The following is a 23,765-nucleotide window of genomic DNA, read 5'->3' on the forward strand; positions in this document are numbered from 1 at the left end:
CTGTAGAGGTATTAGAAGTATTTTGAAAAAAATATGAAAATCTGTATAAACCAGAGAGATATGGAAGTCGAAAAGGTACAAATGGAAATGTTTATGGAAGAATTAAATATGCCAAGGTTAGAGGCATTACTTACAAGATAGGAGGAGATGAGATAAAATGGTGATGCATAACCAGTCTACTGGAAAGTCCCCAGGAATGGATGGTATTCCTGTGGAGGTTTGGAAGCTAGGGAAAAAAATGAAAAAAAAAATCTGGAAGGTTTTGTTTAATTTGTTTAACATTATTTTAAAAGGAAGAGAAGCAGCAACATCCTGGAAGAAATTGGTGGTGTCTGTAATACCTAAAAATGGTGAATACCTGTGAGATCCAGCTCCATATAGGCCTGTTTGAATTCTAAACCATGATTATAAAGTGTTCATGTCTATAATGCCTAAATGAATGGCAAATGTAAAGCTAAAATTGATAGACATGAATCAGTATTGTTTTGTAGAGAGGAGGCAAACATTTGACAATATTAATAGAAAAATGATGATCTACAGGTAAGCAGAATGTAAAAAAAAAATACTACTGTTGTCTGTGGTTCTTGATGCAGAGAAAGCATTTGACAGACTAAGCTGGTATTTTATGAGTAGGACAGTAGAAGCATTTGCAGTCCCTGAAAATTATAGGAAGTTCAAGAAGCAAGGAGAGGCTGAGATCTTGGATATGCAGGTCCTTAAGGAGAATAAAAATAACCATACAGAATATTGTATTCATAAAGTAGCAGAGCATATTCCAGAAACTAAGCCAACATGAGGATGGAGAGAGGAGATTACACTGATAGGATGACTGCAATTAGGGATTCAGAGAACAGGCAAAGGGGGCTGGAATGTACTGGACAAAACTGGCATAAGAACTAAGTTATTTGGAGCAAATAATTAGAGAGGGAAAGGTAGAGTGGGAAGTGGCCAAGAATTCATTTGGTTTGCAGGCTAGAGATTGCATTCCCAATCAAGGATTGATATCAGAGTATAGGCAAAGTGAAAGACATAGGGAGATCCTAAGTGAAAGCCCAGCACTGGTACATAGTTTAGTTGAATCTAGATAATAAGCTGCTGCTAAAAAGGGGTAATTAGTAGGGCATATAAAACATTGCATGATAACTATAGGAGTCAATCAGATGAGGTTAAAAAGGATTGGGAAGAGAGATTGGATAAGCAATTCACAAAGAAACAATGGTGGGGGATATATGTATGCCTTTCAAATATGCAAGAAAGTGTAGAAGATTTAAGATCTTTGCCTGGAAGCATTTGCATAGGTATTTTTATACCCAATCAGAGTCCAAAATATTTTTTTCCTCGGGTAGATTGCAAATGTTGGAGGTGTCATGGGGAAGAAAAGGGTAATTGGGAACATATTTTTTGGAGTTTAATGAGTTGGCAGATTGTAAAAATTCCCTACAGACCACTCTAACACAAATACTGGGTGAGCAAATTGGTGCAACTAAAACAATTATTTTTTTTTTAGATGTGATAAGAGAATTGGAATAGTAAAGCCTTGCTGAGTTTAATTTTGGTAGCTGCCAAAAAAGCAAACACTAGAAAATGGAAATCAAACTCTAAACCAAATATACTAGAAGTAGTGAATATAGTAGCCTAGATAAAGTAACTGGAAGTGGGGCCTTTAGAAAAGGGTATATATATATATATATATATATATATATATACACATATATATATATATATATATATAATATATATATATAGTTTAGGGCTTTCATTAAAGCAGAAAGTCAAATTTAAATAGAGATGAGCAGAAGCAGCTGTATACAAATCAGACTTTTAGGTTCATAGGCTTATAGATTTGTACTAGTCTAACTGACCATGTGGGCTGTTTTAAACCTAGCCAATTATCTTATGTGAAAATCAAACCCTGCACTTTGTGTCTGTAAGGTAAACAGTTTAACCATTATGCCAACCTTCAAACCCCTAAATGTTAAGAATGGGGAGCGATAACTGCTTGTAATTTAAACCATGACAAACAGGAACCCGAAATGCTTGACTTTATGTATTAACTGTTAATGTTGCACATCAGTGTATGCATGGAGTAGATGTTGGAAGTACACATTAAAAAAAACTGTTGTATGTAATGGATGAGAACAATAGCTTTTTATCATAATAGCTACTCTGTGTTATCTTGGAATGTAAATGACGTCTTAAGAGTTCTGAGCAAAAAAAAAAAAAGTATTGAATTATATAAAGGAAGGCAGAATGCAAATAGCAGCATTGCAGAAAACATATTTGGAAAGAAATGAGCATGTGAATTTGGCAAAGTAAGGATTTCATGGTGAATTTTCAGCAGAATATCAGGGAGTGTGGGCATTTAGTATAATGGTTGAGGTGTTTACTTTACAAACACAAGGTGCAGGGTTTGATTCTCACATGGGGTAATTGACTAGGCTTAAAATGTCCCACAAGAGCAGTTAGTGTAGTACTAACCTATGAGCAGCCATAAAGGAAAAAGGAGTAATAATGCTGATTGCTAGAGAGGCTGGAATAGTAATAGAAGAGGGAAAAAAGACAATTTTCATGGATTTGTGGTAATAAGGGGGTATTAGAAGGGAAACTGCTATTTTGGAGCTTAAGAAATTTCTGGGAAAAATAATCCACTTTCAGCAGGGAATAGTTTTTATAGGTGGAGGATGGAACTTGATTTTCAATAGTGAAGTTGTGTTGGGGGGATCTAGCAGTTGTTTTTGGCAACCAATAAAATTAAACTTAGTAAGGCCTTACTGTGTCTACACAATTCAGGTACTGTGTCCCAGCACACAAAGGAGTCATCTCCATAGATATAACCATTTATTCCGTAACACTTCCAACTAAATTCTCTGTTTGGGAATTTTTTTAAATCTACCATTTCATTACACACCCAAAAAACATGTGCCTAGTCGCCTTTCCCATCACACCTCCAACATTTGCTATTTTACTGAGAAAAATTTCAGTGAAGTCTGCTTGGGATACAAATATACTTACGCAAACACTTCTGAGCAAACATTCTATTCCTTCTAGACTTTGTTACATATTTGAAATCCTTACAGATGTTTTCCCATGCTTCCTTTGAAAATTGCCTTTCCAGGTACTCTTCCCAATCCTGTCTGAACTCCTCTGATTGAAGTTGTAATTATCATCTAATTTTTTTTATGCTCCACTAATTATACCTTTGTAACAGCTGCTTCTGTTCTAGTCGCATCTAAAAACTCCACCAGAGCTGGTCCTTTACTTCGTAGTTCCTTATCACGTCCTGTTTGCCTGTACTTTTTTTTTTATCCCCTTCTTCATCCAGACAGCAGTTCACTGCCCCACATCGATTGCTGGAGTCTTCTGGCTACTTCAGTTCATTCCTGGTCTATTACTGATTTTTGCCATGGCCAAAGTAGATCTTAAGGACATCGGGGGGGGGGGGGGGGAGAGAGAAGAGTGTCAGTGCAGTGATACAGTCAGCCAAGTTTTTTATTTTTTATATGACCTTTCCTTGACCCCTCCATGTCTGTGCTCGTAGTTATGTCCAAGGGGTAGATGTGCAGTGGGTCTGTGGTGTATTGTCCGAACTCCGCAGCCATGCCCACCCTCTTCCTCCTGATTGGACCATGCCTCCTGTGATACAATGTCCCTGACCTCCACCAGAGCTGGACACCATAGATGCCCATGTCACTACCCTCTCCTCTTGGAAGAGACTGCCCATCCCTCCCTGCAACTCTGTTAGTCATCTGAGACGCTAATCAAACCCTAGTCACCTGGGCCATAGTCTGAGCTTTATCCCTGTACACCAATGGAGTGGCCTGTTTTTGCTTGTACTCCATAACTCCTTGGTATGGACAGCAGTCTCCAAACTTCAGTCCAAATGTCTGTCTGGCCTCCTCCCCCCTTTTTCACCATTCCGTCTCTAGTTACTTGCTTCTAATACTGTGGTGCCAATTTTCTCTAATAAATTTCAACCCTCTTCCCTATTTTCTATTCTCCTTCTTGCAGTCATCCATTTTGACAACTTCCTCTTTTTCCATTTCCCTGCTGGCTGAGTTCCTATAGTACAATTTGAAACTTTTGACTATAATATTCTGTATGGTGGTTGTCATTCTCCTTAAGCACCAGCATCCAAATTCCAGTATAAATGTGCTTTGATCCAGAGAAGATGGTACCATTGGAGATAAGTTCATTAAATTGTTGGTTACTTTTCAGCTTCATAATATAGCTGAGGAAGGCCTTATGGTTGTCTTTTGAATTAGTTGTAACCCTAAGTTCCTAACTGGCCCTGCATTTACTAATGATAAGTGTGTGTGCGCGCGTGCATGTTTGTGTCTAATATGGATATATAAAATGTATTCTTTGCTTGAGTCTGAAAAAAGCTCGTATCAGATTAGAGACCATATCATTTAACTGATAAAACATTTAAATTTTAGTTATTTATTAGTGCATGCTTATATTTCTTTTCTGCATTTTCTCCCTGTTTTGTCATTCCTTAATGCGCTTTTCACTAATTAAGTTGCTATTATCTTTCAGGCTTCCAGCAGCGCAGGCAATCTTGGTGTGCTGATTCCAGTCATTGCAGTGGTAAGTTCTGCCATTTTTTACAAGCATTATTTTAACTAAAACATAGTGGGTTCAGAAAAGTAGTGCATTTCTGAGAGTAAATATGTTGTAGAGGGTCCTGGTATATGGATAACATACAGTGCAATGAAAAAGTATTTGCTCCCTTCCTGATTTCTTATTTCTTTGCATGTTTGTCATGCTTAAATGTTTCAGGTCATCAAACAATTTTAAATATTAGACAAAGATAACCCAAGTAAACACAAAATGCAGTTTTTAAGTGATGAGTTAATTTATTATTGAAAAAAAAACTATCCAAACCTACATGGTCATATGTGAAAAAGTAATTGCCCCCCCCTTGTTAAATCATGAAGTAGCTGTGGTTAATCACATTTTTGGGAATGCTGAGATCAGTTTCACTCGCCACATTCAGGCCTGATTACTGCCAGACCTGTTGAATCAAGAGATCATTTATTAGACCCTGTCAGACAAAGTGAAGCAGGCCAAAAGATCCCAAAAAAAGAAGACATCATGCTGCGATCTAAAGAAATTCCGGAACATATGAGAAACAAATAATTGACATCTGTCAGTCTGGAAAAGGTTACAAAGCCATTTCTAAAGCTTTGGGACTCCAGCGAACCATGGTGAGAGCCATTATCCACAATTGGAGAAAACATGGAATAGTGGTGAACCTTCCCAGAAGTTGTCATTCTACAGAAATTACCCCAAGAGCGCAGCGACTCATCGAAGAGGTCACAAAAGAACCCAGAGCGACATCTAGAGAACTGCAGGCCTCACTTGCCTCAGTTAGGGTCAGTGTTCATGACTCAACCATAAGAAAGAGACTGGGCAGAAATGCCATGCATGGCAGAGTTCCAAGGCGAAAACCAATGTTGACCAAAAAAAACATAAAGGCTTGTCTCACTTTTGCCAAAAAACATCTTGATGATCCCCAAGACTTTTGAGAAAATGTTCTGTGGACTGAGTAAAGAAAAGTTGAACTTTTTAGGAGGTCTGCGTCCCGTTACATTTGTCGCAAAAGTAACACAGCATTTCAGAAAAAGAACATCATGCTAGCAGTCAGACATGGTGGTGGTAGTGTAATGGTCTGGGGCTGCTTTGCTGCTTCTGGACCTGGACGATTTGCTGTGATTGATAGAACCATGAATTCTACTCTGTACCAAAAAATCCTGAAGGAGAATGTCCGGCAATCAGTTTGTGACTTTAAGCTGAAGTGCACTTAGGTTCTGCAGCAGGACAATGATCCAAAACACACCAGCAAGTCCACCTCTCAATGCCTTAAAAAACACAAAATGAAGGTTTTGGAGTGGCCTAGTCAAAGTCCGGACTTAAGTCCAGTTGAGATGCTGTGGTATGACCTTAAAAGGGCGGTTAATGCTCGGAAACCCTCCAGTATGGCTGAATTAAAACAATTATGCAAAGAAGAGTGGGCCAAAATTCCTCAACAGCGATGTGAAAGACTCATTGCTAGTTATTGCAAATGCTTGATTTCAGTTGTTGCTGCTAAGGGTGGCACAATCAGTTATTAGGTTTAGGGGGCAATTATTTTTTCACATAGGGCCATATAGGTTTGGATAGTTTTTTTCTTAATAAATAAAATCATCACTTAAAAAACTGCATTTTGTATTTACTTGGGTTAATTTTGTCTAAAATTTATATTTGTTTGATGATCTGAAACCTTTAAGTGTGAAAAACATGAAACTAAAATGAAATCAGGAAGGGGGCAAATACTTTTCCACTGCACTGTACCTGTTCAAAGCTCAGTTAAAAAAAATTGTGCTTTGTTGAGTAAGTTTGGCAGTACTGCATTGATACAGAGTTGGTCATTGTCATTGGTCACAGCAAAATAAAAATTGTATTCTAGGAGAAAGAGTAATAGCAATTGTGTCCATCACTTAGAAGAATTTAATCGCTTGTGTGTGTTGATAGGGTTCCGCTCCGTAAAGTAAAAATCAAATGATGTTGCAGGAGTAGAAGGAAGACTGGCTAGCAAGTAACACAAATGTTTGCCACAGAGCTGATGGTAAAAGTAACAATTAGTGAAGGGATGTGTTTTGGACGTGTCCTCATACAACATAAAAAACATGACACATTTGCTCATTCTTCAACTTTACAAATCCCTTCTAAACTTATTATATTTTTTCTTATACCATCAACTTTGCAGCAGGGGCTTGTGCAAAGATGCTTTCTTGTTTTTCCTCAGTCCCTCTGCAGCATCATTTTTTTCACACATTAAGCCATGATATAAATAACTTTTGAGGATATGCCAGCTCCATTGGCATGGAGGGTAAAGCCCTAATTGTGACGCAGGTGGCTGAAGTTTGATTATAGGCTGAGGCAGTTGATATTTCTTTATCTTTTACATCCTAAAAACATATTCTGCTGTTTATGTTTGATTACAGTATATACACAGTATATCACATATTCTCCTATATAATAAAGTTCCCTTTAACGATGATTTGTTTTAGGTAATTTGTTAATCGTTGGTCTCCATGCAAAATATGGACATGTCTCAGCACATCCACATTTTGACCCTCTTTTCCTTATAGCTCCAACTACCTAATTTCTCAAATTCCCAATTCTTCCCAAGTTTAAAAATCATGCATCCCCTTATGAAATCATTCTTTCCTGATATTAACTTTCTCCTTCACAAACTTTTCTTAGTTTCCCATTATCCCAAAATATCCCATAGTTAACTACAAGAATTTTAGCACTCAAGATACATGTTTCTACCTTTCTACATCTCAGTACCCAGTACAAGTGCAAAGAATCTCATGCTTATATTATGATGTACTAATCCTAACTCTCCTTCACTTCCAGGTTCAGAAGACACCATTTTACTGAGTTTAGTCTTAATCCTCATATAACACTAAACACCAACTGCATTATTTCTGTCTCTTTTTCACTTGGACACACACACACACACACACACACACACACACACACACACACACACACACACACACTCGCACACACACTCGCACACACACTCACACACACACACACACACACACACACACACACACACACACACACACACACACTGTATAAACTATCATGCCTAAAGTATCGGTATTAATGAAATACACTTTGTTTTAATAATTTAATTTTTCCAGTAAGCGGGTATTTTTTATTTTATTTTTCTGTCACTTCCTCTCACTTTTTCTTTACTACTACTTCTTTACCCCCCGTTCCAATTAATTCAGTTTTTGTTCAGATAAGCAAATATATTCTGTTTTAGTTACATCACCTAAATGCTTTTTTTTCTCTTTATGCAACTGCAATCCCATTTTCTTCAAAGTATCATTCAGTATCACCATTTTTTCATCCAATGCTCATTTCTTGCAATAGCTATAGAGATGGCCTAATGGGTAAGGTGTTTGCCTTACAAACACAAGGTGCAGGGTTTGAGTCTTGCAAGGGATAATTGGCTAGGCTTAAAATGGCTTGTAAGGGCAATTAGCCTAGTACTAATCTATGATATCTAATCTAATCTAATCTAATTTATGATGTCAGCATAATTAAAAAAAATAGCAATCACAACACATTCTGTAACCTGTATCTCCCCTTACACAATGTACCACGCACAACACAAGCCGTGTCTCACACCTCTGTTTGCACCTGCTCAGAAAGCCATCAGTTAACAATTACTCTGATGCTATTATTGTTCTATGCTATTCTTAACTGGTGCTATTTTTCCTTATTCTTAAATTCATTATTTTTCCTTAATCCCATGTTGCATCAAAATTTCCCATACAATATTTATGACTCGCATAATCAAATTCCTTTCCTCTGCTGCCCACTGTTAACTTAGCACTACTCCCTCCATATAGTATGTAATCTGCTACCTCCTTTACCACAATTAATTCGATTTTTTTTTACCTTTCAAGATAACATCACTTCATGTACAATCTTCTCAAACCTTGTGTAATACTTTTTAAAACAGAAAAAGCATGTAATATAGTTGAAATAAATCCGAGCTTGATAAATGAAAACACAGGTTTAATAAGTGCTTTCGGCAAGGTCTATGCCTCCCCTTCATCAGACAATATACATTTTAAAACACAACATCTTTATACTAAAGCGCTCCATATTCAATTAATTAAGTGTTTGTTTTAAAGGAGCACTACTATTAAAACCAAAATACTTATCAAGTATGTTAAAAACTCAAACGTACACCAAACACCAAAAACAGCTTATGCGAATTCTTTCCAACATAGAAAGTTAATACATTAAAAATATGTAAATACGCTCATTACATGTCATATTACTCATTGAATATCTAAGTTAAAATACTAATTTTTAACCACAACAACGTACTTAGTTAAAGATAAAATCCACATATGTGCTAACACATTTATTGTAATATTGTGGACTTATTCAGTCAAATCATTACATATCTTGATAATTAAACATTGTGTAATACTTTCCATTATTATTTTGTAGTCCATTTTATTCAGTGTAATCAGCCTCAATTTTTATATTGGTTTTGTCTACATAAGCCTTACAACACCTTTGCTGCACCAGTTTCCTGTACCTATTTTCTTATGGTTCATTCAGTATTTCAACAAAAAACTGTTGTGTTGCTCATTAAGTTTTTATATGTATGTTATAAACCATGCAAACCTTCCCAGGTGATGAGCCCACTTTTAATACTGTAAACACGCCATCAAAAGTATTCTTACTTTGCAAATTTTCAATTGTTTCTACAGAAGACTTTTTTGCACCCCATATGTTATTACCTTCAGCAATGCTTTATGTATAAACCTATTTGACACAAATATCCATAATATCTTTTTGATTGCACTTTATTTCCATTCCCCCTTCTCATTTTTCAATTTCATTTTTACACAATTGTCATATTTTCTCATATTTGCTATATGTAGAAATGCCTCTTCCTTCATGCCCCTAAGAAAATGTGTTTGTACAATAATTCCTCAACTTTCTTTTTATTTTTTTCATAAATCCCCCTTTTTTATGAGAAAATGTGACTAGTTTTTTTCTGAATTATTCAACATACACTGTCTCATCTTTTCATACCCTTTTTTCTCTTCTTTCCTTAGCAGCATTTTACCGATAGAGATATATTTCTGTCCCTTTCTTTAAATATAACCTACCACACTGTCCTGGACTTGTAAAAAAAAATTCTCATAGTATAATGCTCGATCTGATGATGTTAATCTTCTTTCCATTCATCACTGATGGGTTCAGTTCCAAGCCCTCGGAAGTGAGTCGGCCTAATACCAAGCTTGCTTTAGCCAAAAACTCTCGAGCTAAGCTTCTACCCACAATGCCCTTCTCCCCGCGACCTCAGATCTTGTTTGCCGCATAGCCGTAAAGCAGCATTTCAGCCAAGCTCTCAGCTAAGTGGAAACTTTTTGATATTTTGTGGAAAAATTTGTCTATTAGCTTGTCGTTTGTGACTTATATCCATTAATCTTTATATTTGCAGTTAGATATACTCTTTTTTTTCACTTCTACTTCTACCCGTTTGGTAATCTTTTAAGTACCATTGGTTGTACGGCCTTCTCTCTTTACCCTTGTGGTATTCCTTTAATACCATCGCTGGTATTTTTCCTCTCATAGGTTCATAGGTTGGTACTAGGCTATCGGCCGTAGGGCCTATACAAGCCTAGCCATAACAATTCCCTGGATGTTTCTTCCCACAATATTTACCTCCCCTTTTTCTGTCTAGTTGCGTGTTTTTAAGTCTTTGTATAGATACTGTGTGTATTTAGATAAGTTTAGGCATAGAGAGAGTGGAATTTACATTTTTCTCTAAAGTTTTTGATTGTTGTGTTTAACTTTTTCATGATGTCTGATAAGAAGGGTACATCAGGTTTCAAGCATTGTACTTCATGTAATGGTAAACTTCCGCATAGTGACTCTCACAATGATTGTGTCTACTGCTTGGGGGTGCCCCATCTTTCGGTGCAACCTCCCTATATGATTTGTCAAAGTTTCAGCCAGTGCACCCTGAATGAGTGCAAGAATAAGTTAATACTGAAGGGCCTACTTAAGTCATCCTTTTCAGAGGCCCTTTCTGCAACGGAGGTCTCAACCCCTCCTAGGAAGGATAAGAAAAGGTCCCATTCGGTTCCTTCTTCACCCTCGGGTGACCAGGGTAAGTCTGTGAAACCTAAGGAGCAAAAAACATTCTTCAGAGCATAAATCGAGGGTGACCAGGGTAAGTCTGTGAAACCTAAGGAGCAAAAACATTCTTCAGAGCATAAATCTGCCTTGTCGGCACTGACCTCATCTGCTCCAGGTACTACGACTGCTACTATATCGGCACCATCTTCGGCTCTGATACTGTCTCCGGCACCAACTATAGACCTTGCCTTGCCTAATACGACTTCAATACAATGCACGCCTTCGATGCATATCTCTGCAATGATGATTGAACCTATTGTATTGGCTCTGAGTGCCCCTTTGGCACCTAACTCTTTTATGGTTCCAACTAAAATGGATTTGACTCCACTGCTTCCTGTCTCTAAACTTGAAACTTCAGTGCCGGTAGATTTCATACCACAGACCCGATACTCTCTGTCCATATACCCATTTCTAGGCCAAATGTGTAGCCTGTTTCTATATCCTTGACTCCCCATTGGGAATATCCACTAGATTCACCAGGAGCCTTTCAAATCTTGGTGTGGTGTGTCTTGTGGAACAGCTGTTGGCAGCCAGAGGGATACCCATGCCTCTCAGGACTCATGCTCCAGCAGGACTTGGGTTGACTTCTCCACAGACTCCATCCTATTCTCCTACTTTGACCATTCCGGTTCCAAAGCCTCCTGCTCCGACATCCTTTTTGGAACCCCCCCCCATCTCGGCACTGGTAGTGGACCTCACTGTGGCTCTGGGACTGTCCCTTTGGTCCTCGGTTCCTGCTGAACCCGTCCTTCTTCAACCCCGTGATTGGGCTGCAGGCTCTTTGGTTTGGGGCACGGTTCCGAGTGTTTCTTCAGTTCCGTTCTCAGTCCCGGTGGCTGTGTCTACACCTATCTTGCTTGAGGCTCCATTCTCGGGAGCAGGTTCAGCAGAGCGGAGTGTGACCCCAATTCCGAGGTTGTCCTTCTCGGTTCCGGGCTCCCATCCCTTTTCGGGCAGACCTGCTTTCCATGCGATGGAGAGTGCACTTGCTTCTGGAAGCATTCTGCCAAAGTCAGAACCCCAGTTGTCTCCCCCTGAGCTACAAATGCCACAGGCCACTTCCTGGGACCACCTGTACAGGGTACCCACTCTTCCGAGTCCTCTTCAGAAGCCCTTACTGAGGAGCCTCCATGGAAGAGATTGTGCAAGAAGAAGCATGTCGAATCCCCTGAGGAGTCCCTAACAGAGGACACAGATTTCAATGATGGTGAAGGGTCCCCATGGTCACCTCTTGATGATGTCTCCTTCGGAGACATCCTTGAAATGCTGAAACAGAGGGGTGACTGGAAGCCCACTAATCCTTCTTCTGAGGAGTCGTGTTCCTGGAGGCTTTCCATGCCCAGCCATCTACCTCTTGGGTGACCCCGCTTGCAGACGAGCTCGTTCAGCTCGTGGTGCAGCATGCTTGGAAGAACCCTAATTTTAATGGCTATGCCTGAGATTAGGTCTATAGTAGGTGATAAACCTAGGTTCACCTATAGGAGCTCTGAAGCTTTGAAGCAGAAATTGTGCTACAAGGATTTTCAGAATAAAAATGGAGATGATAGAAGGGTGGCTAAAACAGTGAAATGCTACAATTGTACTTGTTGCAATGACATTTATACAGGTGATGCTACATTTACACATCCTATAACTAATGAGACATTTACCGTGAGAACAACTACTGCTTGTAATGAGGAGAGAGTAGTATATTTGGCTACTTGTGTGTGTTGCACCTCATTTTATGTAGGCAAAACTATAAGAAAATTGAGGGAGAGAATGGTGGAACACAGGTCTGAAATCAGGCGGAAGTTGCCCACCAATGCCTTAAGTAAACATATATTGGATGAAGGTGTGGGACATACTTTTAGATTTAGGGTCCTTTGTAAGGTAGAGGTAGGTCTGAGGAAGGGTGACATTAATAATTTATTGGAATTGAAAGAACTAGAATGGATTATTAGACTTCAAGCTGATGTAGCCCCAGGCCTAAATAATTCAGTTAGTCTAAAGCCCGTTCTGGCTAAAAGACAGAGAGAAGTTTTATAAGTTTAAGTTTTAATTATTAATTTTTAAGTATGGTGCGTGTGATTTTATATGAAACAGTATAAAATTGTTTGTTTATAAAAATATATATGCTTTATAGATGTGATTTTTTTATGTGCTACTTTGCATATATTTATTGATTCATTGTAGCTTTAAATTTTTATTGTTAGGTGGATTGGGTTGAAGCATGTGACTTTATGTTCTCCTATTTAAATGGTGATTTTTTTTATATGTTAAGTTATACTGATGAAGGGTGTAGACCTGAAAGCTTTATTTAATAAAGATCCTGGTGTATATTTCGTTGCAGAATATCATTACCAGAGATTACACCATTCCCCTCATTACTTATCCAAAATGTTCAACAAAACTCCCTGACGTTCCACCTAGTCAGAGGGAAGAAGCAGCTTCAGAAATAAAAAAAAGCTGTATAAAAAAAGTCATCCAACTAGTCCCATCAGACCAATGTGGAACCGGATATTAGTCAAGATTATTTTCAGTGCCAAAAAAGACAGGGCACTGGAGACCCATTCTGGATATCAGCAGTTTGAACAAGTCTGTTGCCCAAACCAAATTCTGGATGGCCATGGTTCAGTCCATTCTCCCTTTTCTAAAGGGGGGTGATTGGATGTGCTTGATAGGTGTTTGGGACGAGTATTACCACATCAAAATGGACAAACGCTGCAGGAGCCTACTTCACTTCCAGCTTAGGAGCCAATCATTACCAGTTTCGTACCCTGCTGTTCGGTCTCTCTACAGCCTCCCAGAGTGTTCACAAAGTGCATGGCAGTGGTTACAGCTCACTTGAGATTGCAAGGATTCCGGATGTTGACATATTTGGACGATTGGCTCCTTACCGCCCCCACCAAGCATCTTCTGGTAACAGCCCTGCAATACACCCTTTCTCTGGCAGAAATTTTGGGGATAACTGTGCACTGGGAGAAATCCAACCTTATTCTGGCCCAGCAGATAGTATTCTTCAGAGCAGTCTTCGACACTCAGTCTGTCTGGTGTCACCCCCAGCTCACAGACTTCAGAGATAGAGGCTTCAGCTCCAGGTGATACTCTGTCAAACCAAAGTCTCATCGAGAGAGGTTCTGCAGTTCCTAGGATCAATGGCAGCTTCCATTCCAATAGTGCCTCTTGTGAAACTGCACATGCGAATTCTACAATGGCTTCTTCTCTCTCAGTGGTTCCCGAACCATCACCCTGTTTCCAGATTCAGATAACCAACTCTTACAAGCAAGACCTTCTTTGGTGGATGAGGCCAGACACAGAACATTTGAGCTGCCCATTCCAATCCCTTCAACCAAAGGCCATTGTGACCACAGATGCTTCCCTAATACGGTGGGGGAGCCATTTCCAGGGAAAGACAGCCCAAGGTGCATGGTCCACGTCGGAGGCCAGTCTGCATATCAACGTTCTAGAACTGAGAGCGGTGCTGTTAGCATTGCAAGCATTCCAATCGGTTCTCCCTTCTGGAATAATTGCATTTCAGTCGGACAATATGTCAGTGGTCTGGTATATCAGCAAACAAGGAGGAACCATGTCCTACCCCTGTGTCGAGAGGCCATGAGAATTTGGCAGTGGGTGATAGCTTCCAACCACTTTCTGATGGCAATGGATATCCTGGGGAGTTCCAACGTGATTGCAGATAAGTTAAGCAGATGAATTCTCTTGCCAAACGAGTGGTCTCAATCCCGAAGTAGTGGCAGAAGTTTTCAGCCGTTTGGGCCAGCATTGCTGCGACCTCTTCGCCTTCCCATCAAACAACAAATACAGCAGCTATTTTGCCCTATTCCACCCAAAGGGGGGAGTCCCCAAGGGATGCTCTGATTCACGATTGGCCCAGAGGACTCCTTTATGCCTATCCCTCCATTTCTCTGATTCCACAATTCATAAAAAAAAGCTATTCAGTTGAAATGCAAAGTGATCCTCATAGCCCCCTTTTGGTCTTGACATGTTTGGTTCCCCTTCCTTTGGCCTCATCTGTTATATCCGCCATGGATTCTGGACTCTGTTCCAGATCCGATTTCTCACCCCCAAGGGTTGAGTCACCCAAATCTGTCCAGTCTCAAGCTAACAGCTTGGTTTCTCCACTTCCGTTAGTTGCCAGGCAGGATGGTCTCACCTCACCTGTTCTTGACAGCATTCTGGCCTCTCATAAACCATCCGCCAGAAGACTATATCAAGACAAATGGAAAAGGTTTTCTATTTGGTCAAAGGAAAAGATCTTAGATCCGTACTCGGCTCCAGGCGTAGCGGTCTTACAATATCTGTCTTAAGTCTTTTTAAGAGGAAGCTGCAGCCTCTACCATACGAGTATATCTGGCAGTGATTTCATATTACAATAATGGGCTGGATGGTACTCCTCTCATATCACTAAGTTTATGTAAAACCTTTCTCAAAGGAGTTTCTCACATTAGACCTCCAATCAGACAACCTACAGAGCCATGGTACCTCACGTTAGTTCTTCATTCTTTAACTGAACCTCCCTTTGAACCCGCAGTGAAATGTGATCTCAAATTATTGTCATGGAAATCTTTCTTCTTGGTAGCCATCATTTCTGCAGACTAATTTCAGGGTTGCAGGCATTGTGTGCCAAAAGACGCTATCTAATCTTCCACAAGGACAGAGAATCACTCCGGACGAACCCATGTTTTCTCCCCAAAGTTGTCTCTGACTTTTCCATCAATCAGTCTATTGACCTACCAGCATTTTTCCCAAACTTCTCTAATAAAGGGGAATACTGCCTATATTCCTTGGATGTACACAGGCAATTGAGATTTTATTTAGACAGGCCCAAAACTATTCGTAAGGCTGATCAGCTTTTCATTTCCTTTTCTTAGGAATGGGAAAGTCTGTCTTCAAGGTCACTATCAAAATGGCTAAGGGACTTGCATACATTTCACTTTTTCATTTGCAAATGAACCTGTGCCACAGAATATTAAATTCCATTCCACTAGATCGATGGCAACTTCTGTAACCTTCCATTCCAGGGCTTCTATGAATGACATTTGCGCAGCAGCCACTTGGGCTAAAACCCACACTTTTGTCAATCATTACAAATTGGATGTGGTCTCCAGAGGGAGAGTTGCCTTCGGCGCAATGGTTTTTGGGAATGTTCTTCCATAAGGGCCAACCATGGATCTCAAGGTATCTGTGAATTCTGTCCAGTCAGTGATGAATGGAAAGAAGATTTAACAATATCAGATAAAGAAGTTATGTCTTACCATAATGTTCCATCTGTGCTGTTGATCTTCTTTCATTCATCCCCTCCCACTCTCCTTCCCCTGCCATAGGCTCCTGGGGGATATTTTGGGTCCAAGTGGTGTCTTAGGGCATTTGCACAGAAATGGCCTCTGCTTTCCTTGTATAACATGGGCAAACTCGATCTGAGGTGACAGGGAGAAGGGCATTGTGGATAGAAGCTTAGCTTGAGAGTTTTTGGCTGGCACGAGCTTGGTATTAGGCCAACTCGGTTCCGTGGGCTCAGAACCGAACCCATCAGTGATGAATGAAAGAAGATGAACAACACAGATGGAACGTTATGGTAAGACATAACTTATTTTTCCATAACTATCCAGTTTCCTGATTTTTTTCATCTGCCTGCAACACCTTTCTTTCTTTTATGTCTTCATTTTTCTCCCACTTTAATCCAAATACACAAGTGATCTGAAAACCCTGTGACCATAATACTGCTGTCTTTTTCAGTAAGATGATCAGACGTCAAGTTGGGAGGGTACCCTAATGGTGAAGGTGTTTGTCTTACAAACACAAGGTGCAGGGTTTGAGTCTTACAAGGGATAATTGACTAGGCTTGAAATGGCTTGCAAGGGCAGTTAGCTTAGTACTAACCTATGAAGCTATGAAATTAGTCTGCCTTGATAAACAAGTATATGTAAAATGTCTTGTGTTCCTTATTTTTAAATCACCCCACTTCATTATTTCCTGCATTTTTGTAGCTTCATTATCCCCTTTTTCTTATTCCTCAAATCAGTCTTAATTCCTTTATAGTAATGCTTATGTTACCCTTGACATAAGATATTATTTTTTAAAGTAACTCTTCCCTTTCCTTATCAGTACATGCATAGAGCCCCATTAGTCTGAATACATTGTTTTCCCATGTGATATCTACCACTGTTACTTTCAGCATAAACAGTGTGAATATCTAATATTTTTATTGTATCGTTAAACAAAAATGCCCCTCCTGAATATCATTCATTTCCTAAGTTCCATACAGTTTTGTGTTCCCATATTTTTTCAGCTTACTTTTTGTTTTCAAGAGATATAAACTTTGTGTTATGTAAGCGTATTTCCACACATAAACCCAAACACCATTCCAATATTGATGATTTGATCATAGGAGGTTACTAGGCTAATGACCCTGCCTAGCCAAGAGTTTATCCCCAAAAAAGAAACCTCAGTCAGCACCTGTCACCCCTGTCAATGAGGGACAAAAGTGGAACCCCTGGGACAAATGTATAGTTTCCCGTCCACTCATCAAGATTGCATTTGAAGAGATTCAGTGAGGTACTCTGACATGTATGAGAAGTCTGTTCCAGAGACTGGGCAGCCTCTGGGAAACAAACCTGTTTCTCCAGCATGGTTTGCTGATGTCGCATATTAGTTTTAGGCCTATCAAGCGGGTAATGTACAAGGAGTTAGACTTACGGATATGGAGCATCTCTAGTAGGGCAGGGTCCGATATTGCCTTGTAGGTGAGACACAAATCACCTCTGAACAATCTGTATGATACTGAGTAGAGTGATAGTGATTTAAGCATGTCCACATAGGATAGGTGGGGTCTATATTACCATATCGAATGGTAAGAATGTCGAATTCTCATATGAGCAAAAAACGCTCGAGAACGAACTTGTTTTTTTGAGGTTGCAGTACACTGAGGATTGGAATATTTGCCATTTCCTCACTGTAGTGCGACGTCGGAGTTGGAATATATATTTAGTGGGGAGTGTGTGGGGCTGCAGCCCCCCACAATAGCAAGTTCATTCTTGTGTGTTTTTGCTGATATGAGCGTTCAACATTCTTACCATACAATATGGTAATACAGACCCGATAGATGTTGAAGGCCAGGGATTCTCTTTGTGAGGTATTTCTGTGGCCTTTCCAGTTGGTGAAGGTGTTTGGAGAGGTACATACCAAACGGGGCATTATACTCTGTTATAGGTCTGATAAGAGAGGAGTACAAAGAGGTAATAACCTCCTCTTTTCTGGATGCAATCCCTTTACTTATGAGATGAACCAAGCAAAAGGCTTTTCTGACCACCGCTGCCACATGATGGTTGAATGTGATATTGTTGTCAACCTGAGTGTTCAGGTCTCTCACCACAGGTTGTGTGCTTCGGAGGTTGCCATTCATATGCTAATCAGCAGGGGCTGTGTTTTTGCTGACTGGTACATTAATACATTTTTTTGCATTTAACTTAAGACCATGACTTTGGCACCAGTTATTTGTAGCTGTGAGACCCTTTTGCAGTATGTTAACATCAATAGGGGAGTCAGTGACAGCACCCAACTTAGTCAGCCACAGGCCCTTTGTCGTTGCCCGGACCTCCGAGAAGTGTATGCCAAACAGTAGGGGTCCCAGGACAGATCCCTGGAGAGCACTACTAGTGACAGGTCTGCTGTCTGAGGTGGCAGCGCCTATTTTGACCTTGTGGGTCCTATCTGTATGCCAGTTGGCCACCCATCTGACAAGATAGGGATTAACACCAAGTTGTGTTAGATTTTCGATGATGCCTGAGTGGGGGATTGTGTCAGAGGCCTTGGCCAGGTCAAGGTAAGCTGTATGTACTGACTTTCCCTCATCCAGGGCCTTGGTGACAGTCTCAAAGAAGGCAGCTAGGTGTTCAGTAGGCAAGATCTGCCCCTGACTAATTCGAATTGGGTGGGCTCAAGTGCTTGGAGATTGCCTATGTCTTTGTTTATGACATCCATAATAATATGCTCCATGACTTTACAGATCAGACTAGTCAAGCTGATGGGGTGATTGTTTCCCAGGTCAGTAGTGGGACCACCTTTGTGCAAAGGGATGACAGTGGCAGTTCTCCACTCTGCTGGAATGAAGCCTGTACTTAGGCTGTGGTTGAATAGGGTGCTCAATGGCGAAGCTAGTTCTTGCTGGAGATGGTGCAGAATACAGCCTAGGATACTATCAGGTCCCATGAAAGCTGGGTTCTTTGCCTTGGATAGGGCCTTTAACACTTTATCTACAGAGATGTGAGGTGTGGGACATGTATTGCGGATGTCAACTGGGCCCTTGGGGGATGATAAGGGGGTGAAGTTAGTGCTGAACCTATCAGCCAGCAGGTTGGCTAAGTTAGCAGAATCAGTGTAAGTGGTACCATTAAGTACTAGTTCGGGACAAACTTGGGCTTTGCCATGGAGGTTCCTAATATAACTGAAGAAGGACTTGTGGTTTTCCTTTGTTTTGGAGGCTGGTTTCAATGATTTTCTGAATTTGCTTACAAGATTGACAATAATGATCACCCTAACATTATTCCTTTCTATTTTTTTTAACTTTTGGAAGAATATTTGTATTTAACTTTTCATTTCCTTACACTTACTCTTTGTTTTATAGTGTTTAGTTTTAGTTTTATAGTATACTTAAAAGGTTTACTCACTTATCCTTGATCTGATTCTTCACATAAAAGTTGCCCAAACATTTTAAAAGTTTCACTCTCAACTTTCTCTAAGCATATGCAAGTATAATGTGTGTTTGTGTATGTATGTGTGTGTGTCTATGTATATATAATATATATATATAAAATGTGTGTGTATGTGTGTGTGTATGTATGTATGTATGTATATGTGTGTATATATATATATATATATATATATATATATATATATCTCACTTTATCCTTGCCTTTTTCATTCACATCCTCCATCTGATCCACCTTTACTGGTTCTGTATCATTCACTTTTTTAATAGCTTTTACGTTTTCCTGTTGGATTGTTTGTTGCACTTATTTTGTGCACAGTCAAACCAGAAATTACCTTCCTCCCTACACATCCTACATTCCTTTATGCACTCATTCATTGTATGACCCAGCTTTCCTTGTTGGTTGCACTTAACCTTTTCACAGTCTTGAATTAAGGCCTGCATGCTCCCACAAAAATAGGTTTTTGGTTAGCTGTGTTACTTTAAATTATCCCTAAAACCTTCCACAAATATTATACTTGCTAAGTGTTGCAACACATCCTGCTTTACATGTAATAAAACATCTTTTCCCAACCACCATCTCTTATGTCTATCATCTTTTTTTTTTAATATTTTCAGTTTTATCACAGTATTTAAGTAAGCATTTCTTTATCTGTGTTCTAGAACATCAGTTCTGAATTGCACCAGTGCATGCTTTTTTATAAAAAAAAATCAGTCTTTGACCAACAAAAATATAGTTGTTCCATGGATAAATGTGGTTTTTTTTCCCACATTCATTTAGGAATTTATGCAGCAAAGATTCAGTTTCAAATGTAGTGTCACAGAAGGCCTTTTTACCTAAATGTATGAAACGTGTACATTTCTGACAGAAAAGCATAATGGCCTGACTAAATTGTTCCACACTGCCACTCTATAAGAGCACCATTTATGGTTCTTAGTCTCATAGTTTGCCTTTTTGCATATTGAAAAGCATTTTCTGTACCTTTTTCTTGCATCTTGTTACTGCTGACCACTTATAAAATTCAAATGATTCGTCTCCCAGTAACTTTATCCTCAGTAAAGACCCAATCTGCTATCTCACCCCAGTGGTACAGCTGACTGCTCTCCTGGTTCCTCATTGCCAGGCAGGTCTAGCAGTTTTTCATTCTGCTTCCCATAATCCTGCAGTTCTTAGAGTGCTTGTCTGCTGGATGCCAAAGATTCCAGTATATACAAAACGTAGAAACAGCACAAAAACCAAAGACTCGTCTGAAGATTTATTTCAAAAAAGTAAAAAAACGATAAGAGCAGCAGTAAAATCAGCAAAGCCTTTGCGTACAACTATTCTTCAGGGCTTAATAAAAACTAATTTACACTTTCCATTTTTATGCAAGAGCCAGCCTATCTAATTTTTTTCAAGAATTATATGATTAGTAGAACAATTTTTATATACAAGTATCATAATAATCATCTATACTCAGCCATTTCCATTCTAGTAATCAAATCACCCCCTTGAATGCCTGAATATACTGTTTGAAGAACTCTAAATTTAAATTTAGGTTCTGTGCCCATAGATAAAATATGCTTACATAGTGCATTTGCTTCCACACCTGTATGTGTCTCTGATAAATGTGAGCTAATCCTTTCCTTTAACTTCAGATTTTTATTCCTGTGTAGAAACTATCACAGGCTATGCAATTTGCAAGATATGTAATATTAGCCACTGTGGCCTGTAGCATAAACAGTGTACATGAAATCCTGCTTAGTAATAGGATGTTTAAAAAGAGGGATCGTATGTATTTCACTACAGAAAACACAGCTATGACAAGAGATAGTACCTTTTTTCTTTAACTATTACATTATTTGAAGTATTTTGATACAAATCTTTATAACATAATTGTTGGAGATTTTCTCTCTTAATATAAACCTAGGTACTTCACCAACAATATTCTTAGTATCTAAATTTGTAACATTGTCCAATTTTTGCATATAATCTGCTTTATCATATTGGTGTGTCCATTATATTTGGTAACATAACCAACATGGCCATCCTGAAAGCCACTATTAACTTTATTGTTGCTACAGTATGTGACTGTCTTTTCTCCAAAATGGATATTGTGAAATCTTCCCTTGAAGCTGTCCAGGCTGTCTTACAGGAACACAAAGACTTTGTGCAGGATTGTGATTGCTGTAGCATTGGTTCATACCTAAAAAGTGGAAATGTTGCAGTTCTTCCTGCTCAAAACTTAGTATGAGCATTGCGTCTACATCAGTAGTGCCAGAGTCTGCCAGTGCTGAAGGTAATCAGCAGTGGGCTACTTGAATGGCCGACTTGCAGAATTTCTACCTAGCAAAATAAAAATACATGTGGACCACAGAACTGTTGCCTTAATGAGTTCTAGAAAAAAAAGCATTAAAGGCAGATATCCTTCGTGTTTCACTGTTGCACACATCACATTTGGGTTATCTGCTTGCAGTAGCCCTCAGCTGGCCTGATGAGTCTTGGGTCCTGCGTTGGTTGCTGTCTCATCTTCCATGACGTCAGGTAGTCAGGGGATATAAAGCATGCAGCCGATGCCATTACATCAGTCTTTCTTGTCGTGCGGTGCCCGAAGCACAAGCTGTTCGCAAGTGCCGGTCGGCCGACTCCTGAAATTTTCGTTTTTGAGTTTCAGAACCAAAGTCTTCAATTAAAGCTAAGTACCCCATTGGGGAAACTTTTTCTTGCTCTAATCCGATGTCAGTAAAAGTCAGTAATTGTATTTCTTGTGGAAAGCAAATACCTCATAAAGATTTTCATTCGTACTGTTTTCCTTGCCTAGGCCCTGACCACGACGTACCTCGCTATCGGTTTTGTGCCTTATTTAAACAACGAACTATTCGTCATTGGTATATTTACACTTCTAAATATTTTGGTACTTGGTTCAATTATCCAGGTATGTCTTCGGTAAGCCACTCGACTACCAACATTCTGAAAAAACACAAAGATAAAGACAGAGACAGGCCGCCTAGGTCCAAAGCTGCCGACGATGCTTCTCCTAAGCTAGTCGCCAGTCTGCCAGTACTCAGTGAGGTGCTTTTGCAGCCCCTGATACCCGCTACTTCAGATTCGCAGGCCTCTACTGAGACCCATTCAGAGTCCAGTATGCCGCGAGATGCTTCAGCTGTGGAACCTGCAGATGTCTCTACCTTGGATGGGTCAGGCTTCTGAGGGTGTATTCAGGCCTACTGACTTGCATATTAAACTGACGCCATCTTTTTCTTCAAGGCCTAAAACTCAAACCATGCCTAGAAAACCGCAGGCCTCTATGCCTAAAAAACAAATGATAAGAATGGCTGAAGACCTTATTACTTTAATCAGGGGAAGTCAACCTTCCCCCTCTAAGAGACCTAGGACTGGATTTGCTTATGATACTTCTAATCAGGATTCTTAAGTTTCTGTTTCCTCTGATGACCAGGATTTACCCTTATCTACCTTTGAGGATTCTGATGCAGAGGACTTTATTCCCTCTGCTTCCCTCCAGAGGATTTCTCTTTTGGTGAAACCTTGCATACTCTTTGGGAGCATTTTCACTGGGAAAGCCTGGATTACTCTGATTCTAAAAAGAGGCTTAGGGATTTCTTACTCCTGCCTCAACACAGGCTTTTAGCTATCCCCCCTGTACTGGATATTGTTGATGATGCCTTTTCAGAATCTAGCTTGGCCCCCTGACTCTTTACCTCTTGCTCCCAGAAAACCTGATAGATATTACAGAGTTCCTGACTCTCACAAGTTCCTTTTTAAAAATCCTACTGTGGATCCTGAGACCATTTCACAGGGACCCAAGGGCATTAAGGCTACTACTGCTAAAAACCCTACTCCCTGTGATGGAGATTCCAGGGCGCTGGATAGATGGGGTAAGAAGGTATACACTTCTGTAACCTTGGCCATTAGGGCCTTAAACTACCAGTTTCATATGTTAAAGTATCAGCAGCATTTTATTGGATTGTTTAAACAGAAAACAATGTTGATTCCGGACTGTGCTGAAAATAAGGATTTACAGGATTTAATGCGTTCTGCTGAACAAGTTGGAAAACATACTTTGCAGTGTGGTTTTGATTCACTAGAAGCATCTTGCAGGGCTGCTGTCACTGGGTCTGTACTTAGAAGGCATGTTTGGCGTAAGGAGCAATCTTTGCCAGATCATGTTAAAGCTAAATTGCTGGATGCTCCCTTAAATCAGGACCGCCTGTTTGGCAACAAAGCAGAAGAAGTACTTAAAAAGATGGAGGAAAAAGCTAAATCTATGCAAACTGTTAAAGATTTCCTACAGGTACCGACTCCAAGATTTAGTAGGCATTGGCC

The 23,765-nt window shown here is 39.7% G+C and overlaps 1 protein-coding gene across 1 annotated transcript in view; it reads left to right on the top strand.

The window, feature by feature from the left end:
• Nucleotides 1–23,765, top strand: part of PI4KA (phosphatidylinositol 4-kinase alpha) — a gene marked incomplete at its 5' end in the record, with an annotated part of 2,160,482 nt that overhangs the window by 568,641 nt on the left and 1,568,076 nt on the right. The window contains 1 exon segment of the mRNA XM_044068731.1: nt 4,537–4,587. Within this exon segment, the coding sequence (XP_043924666.1) occupies nt 4,537–4,587 (51 nt within the window).

Source organism: Protopterus annectens, chromosome 4.part0 (genome assembly GCF_019279795.1).
Source record: "Protopterus annectens isolate FY-2018-M chromosome 4.part0, PAN1.0, whole genome shotgun sequence".
Lineage (NCBI taxonomy): Eukaryota > Metazoa > Chordata > Ceratodontiformes > Protopteridae > Protopterus > Protopterus annectens.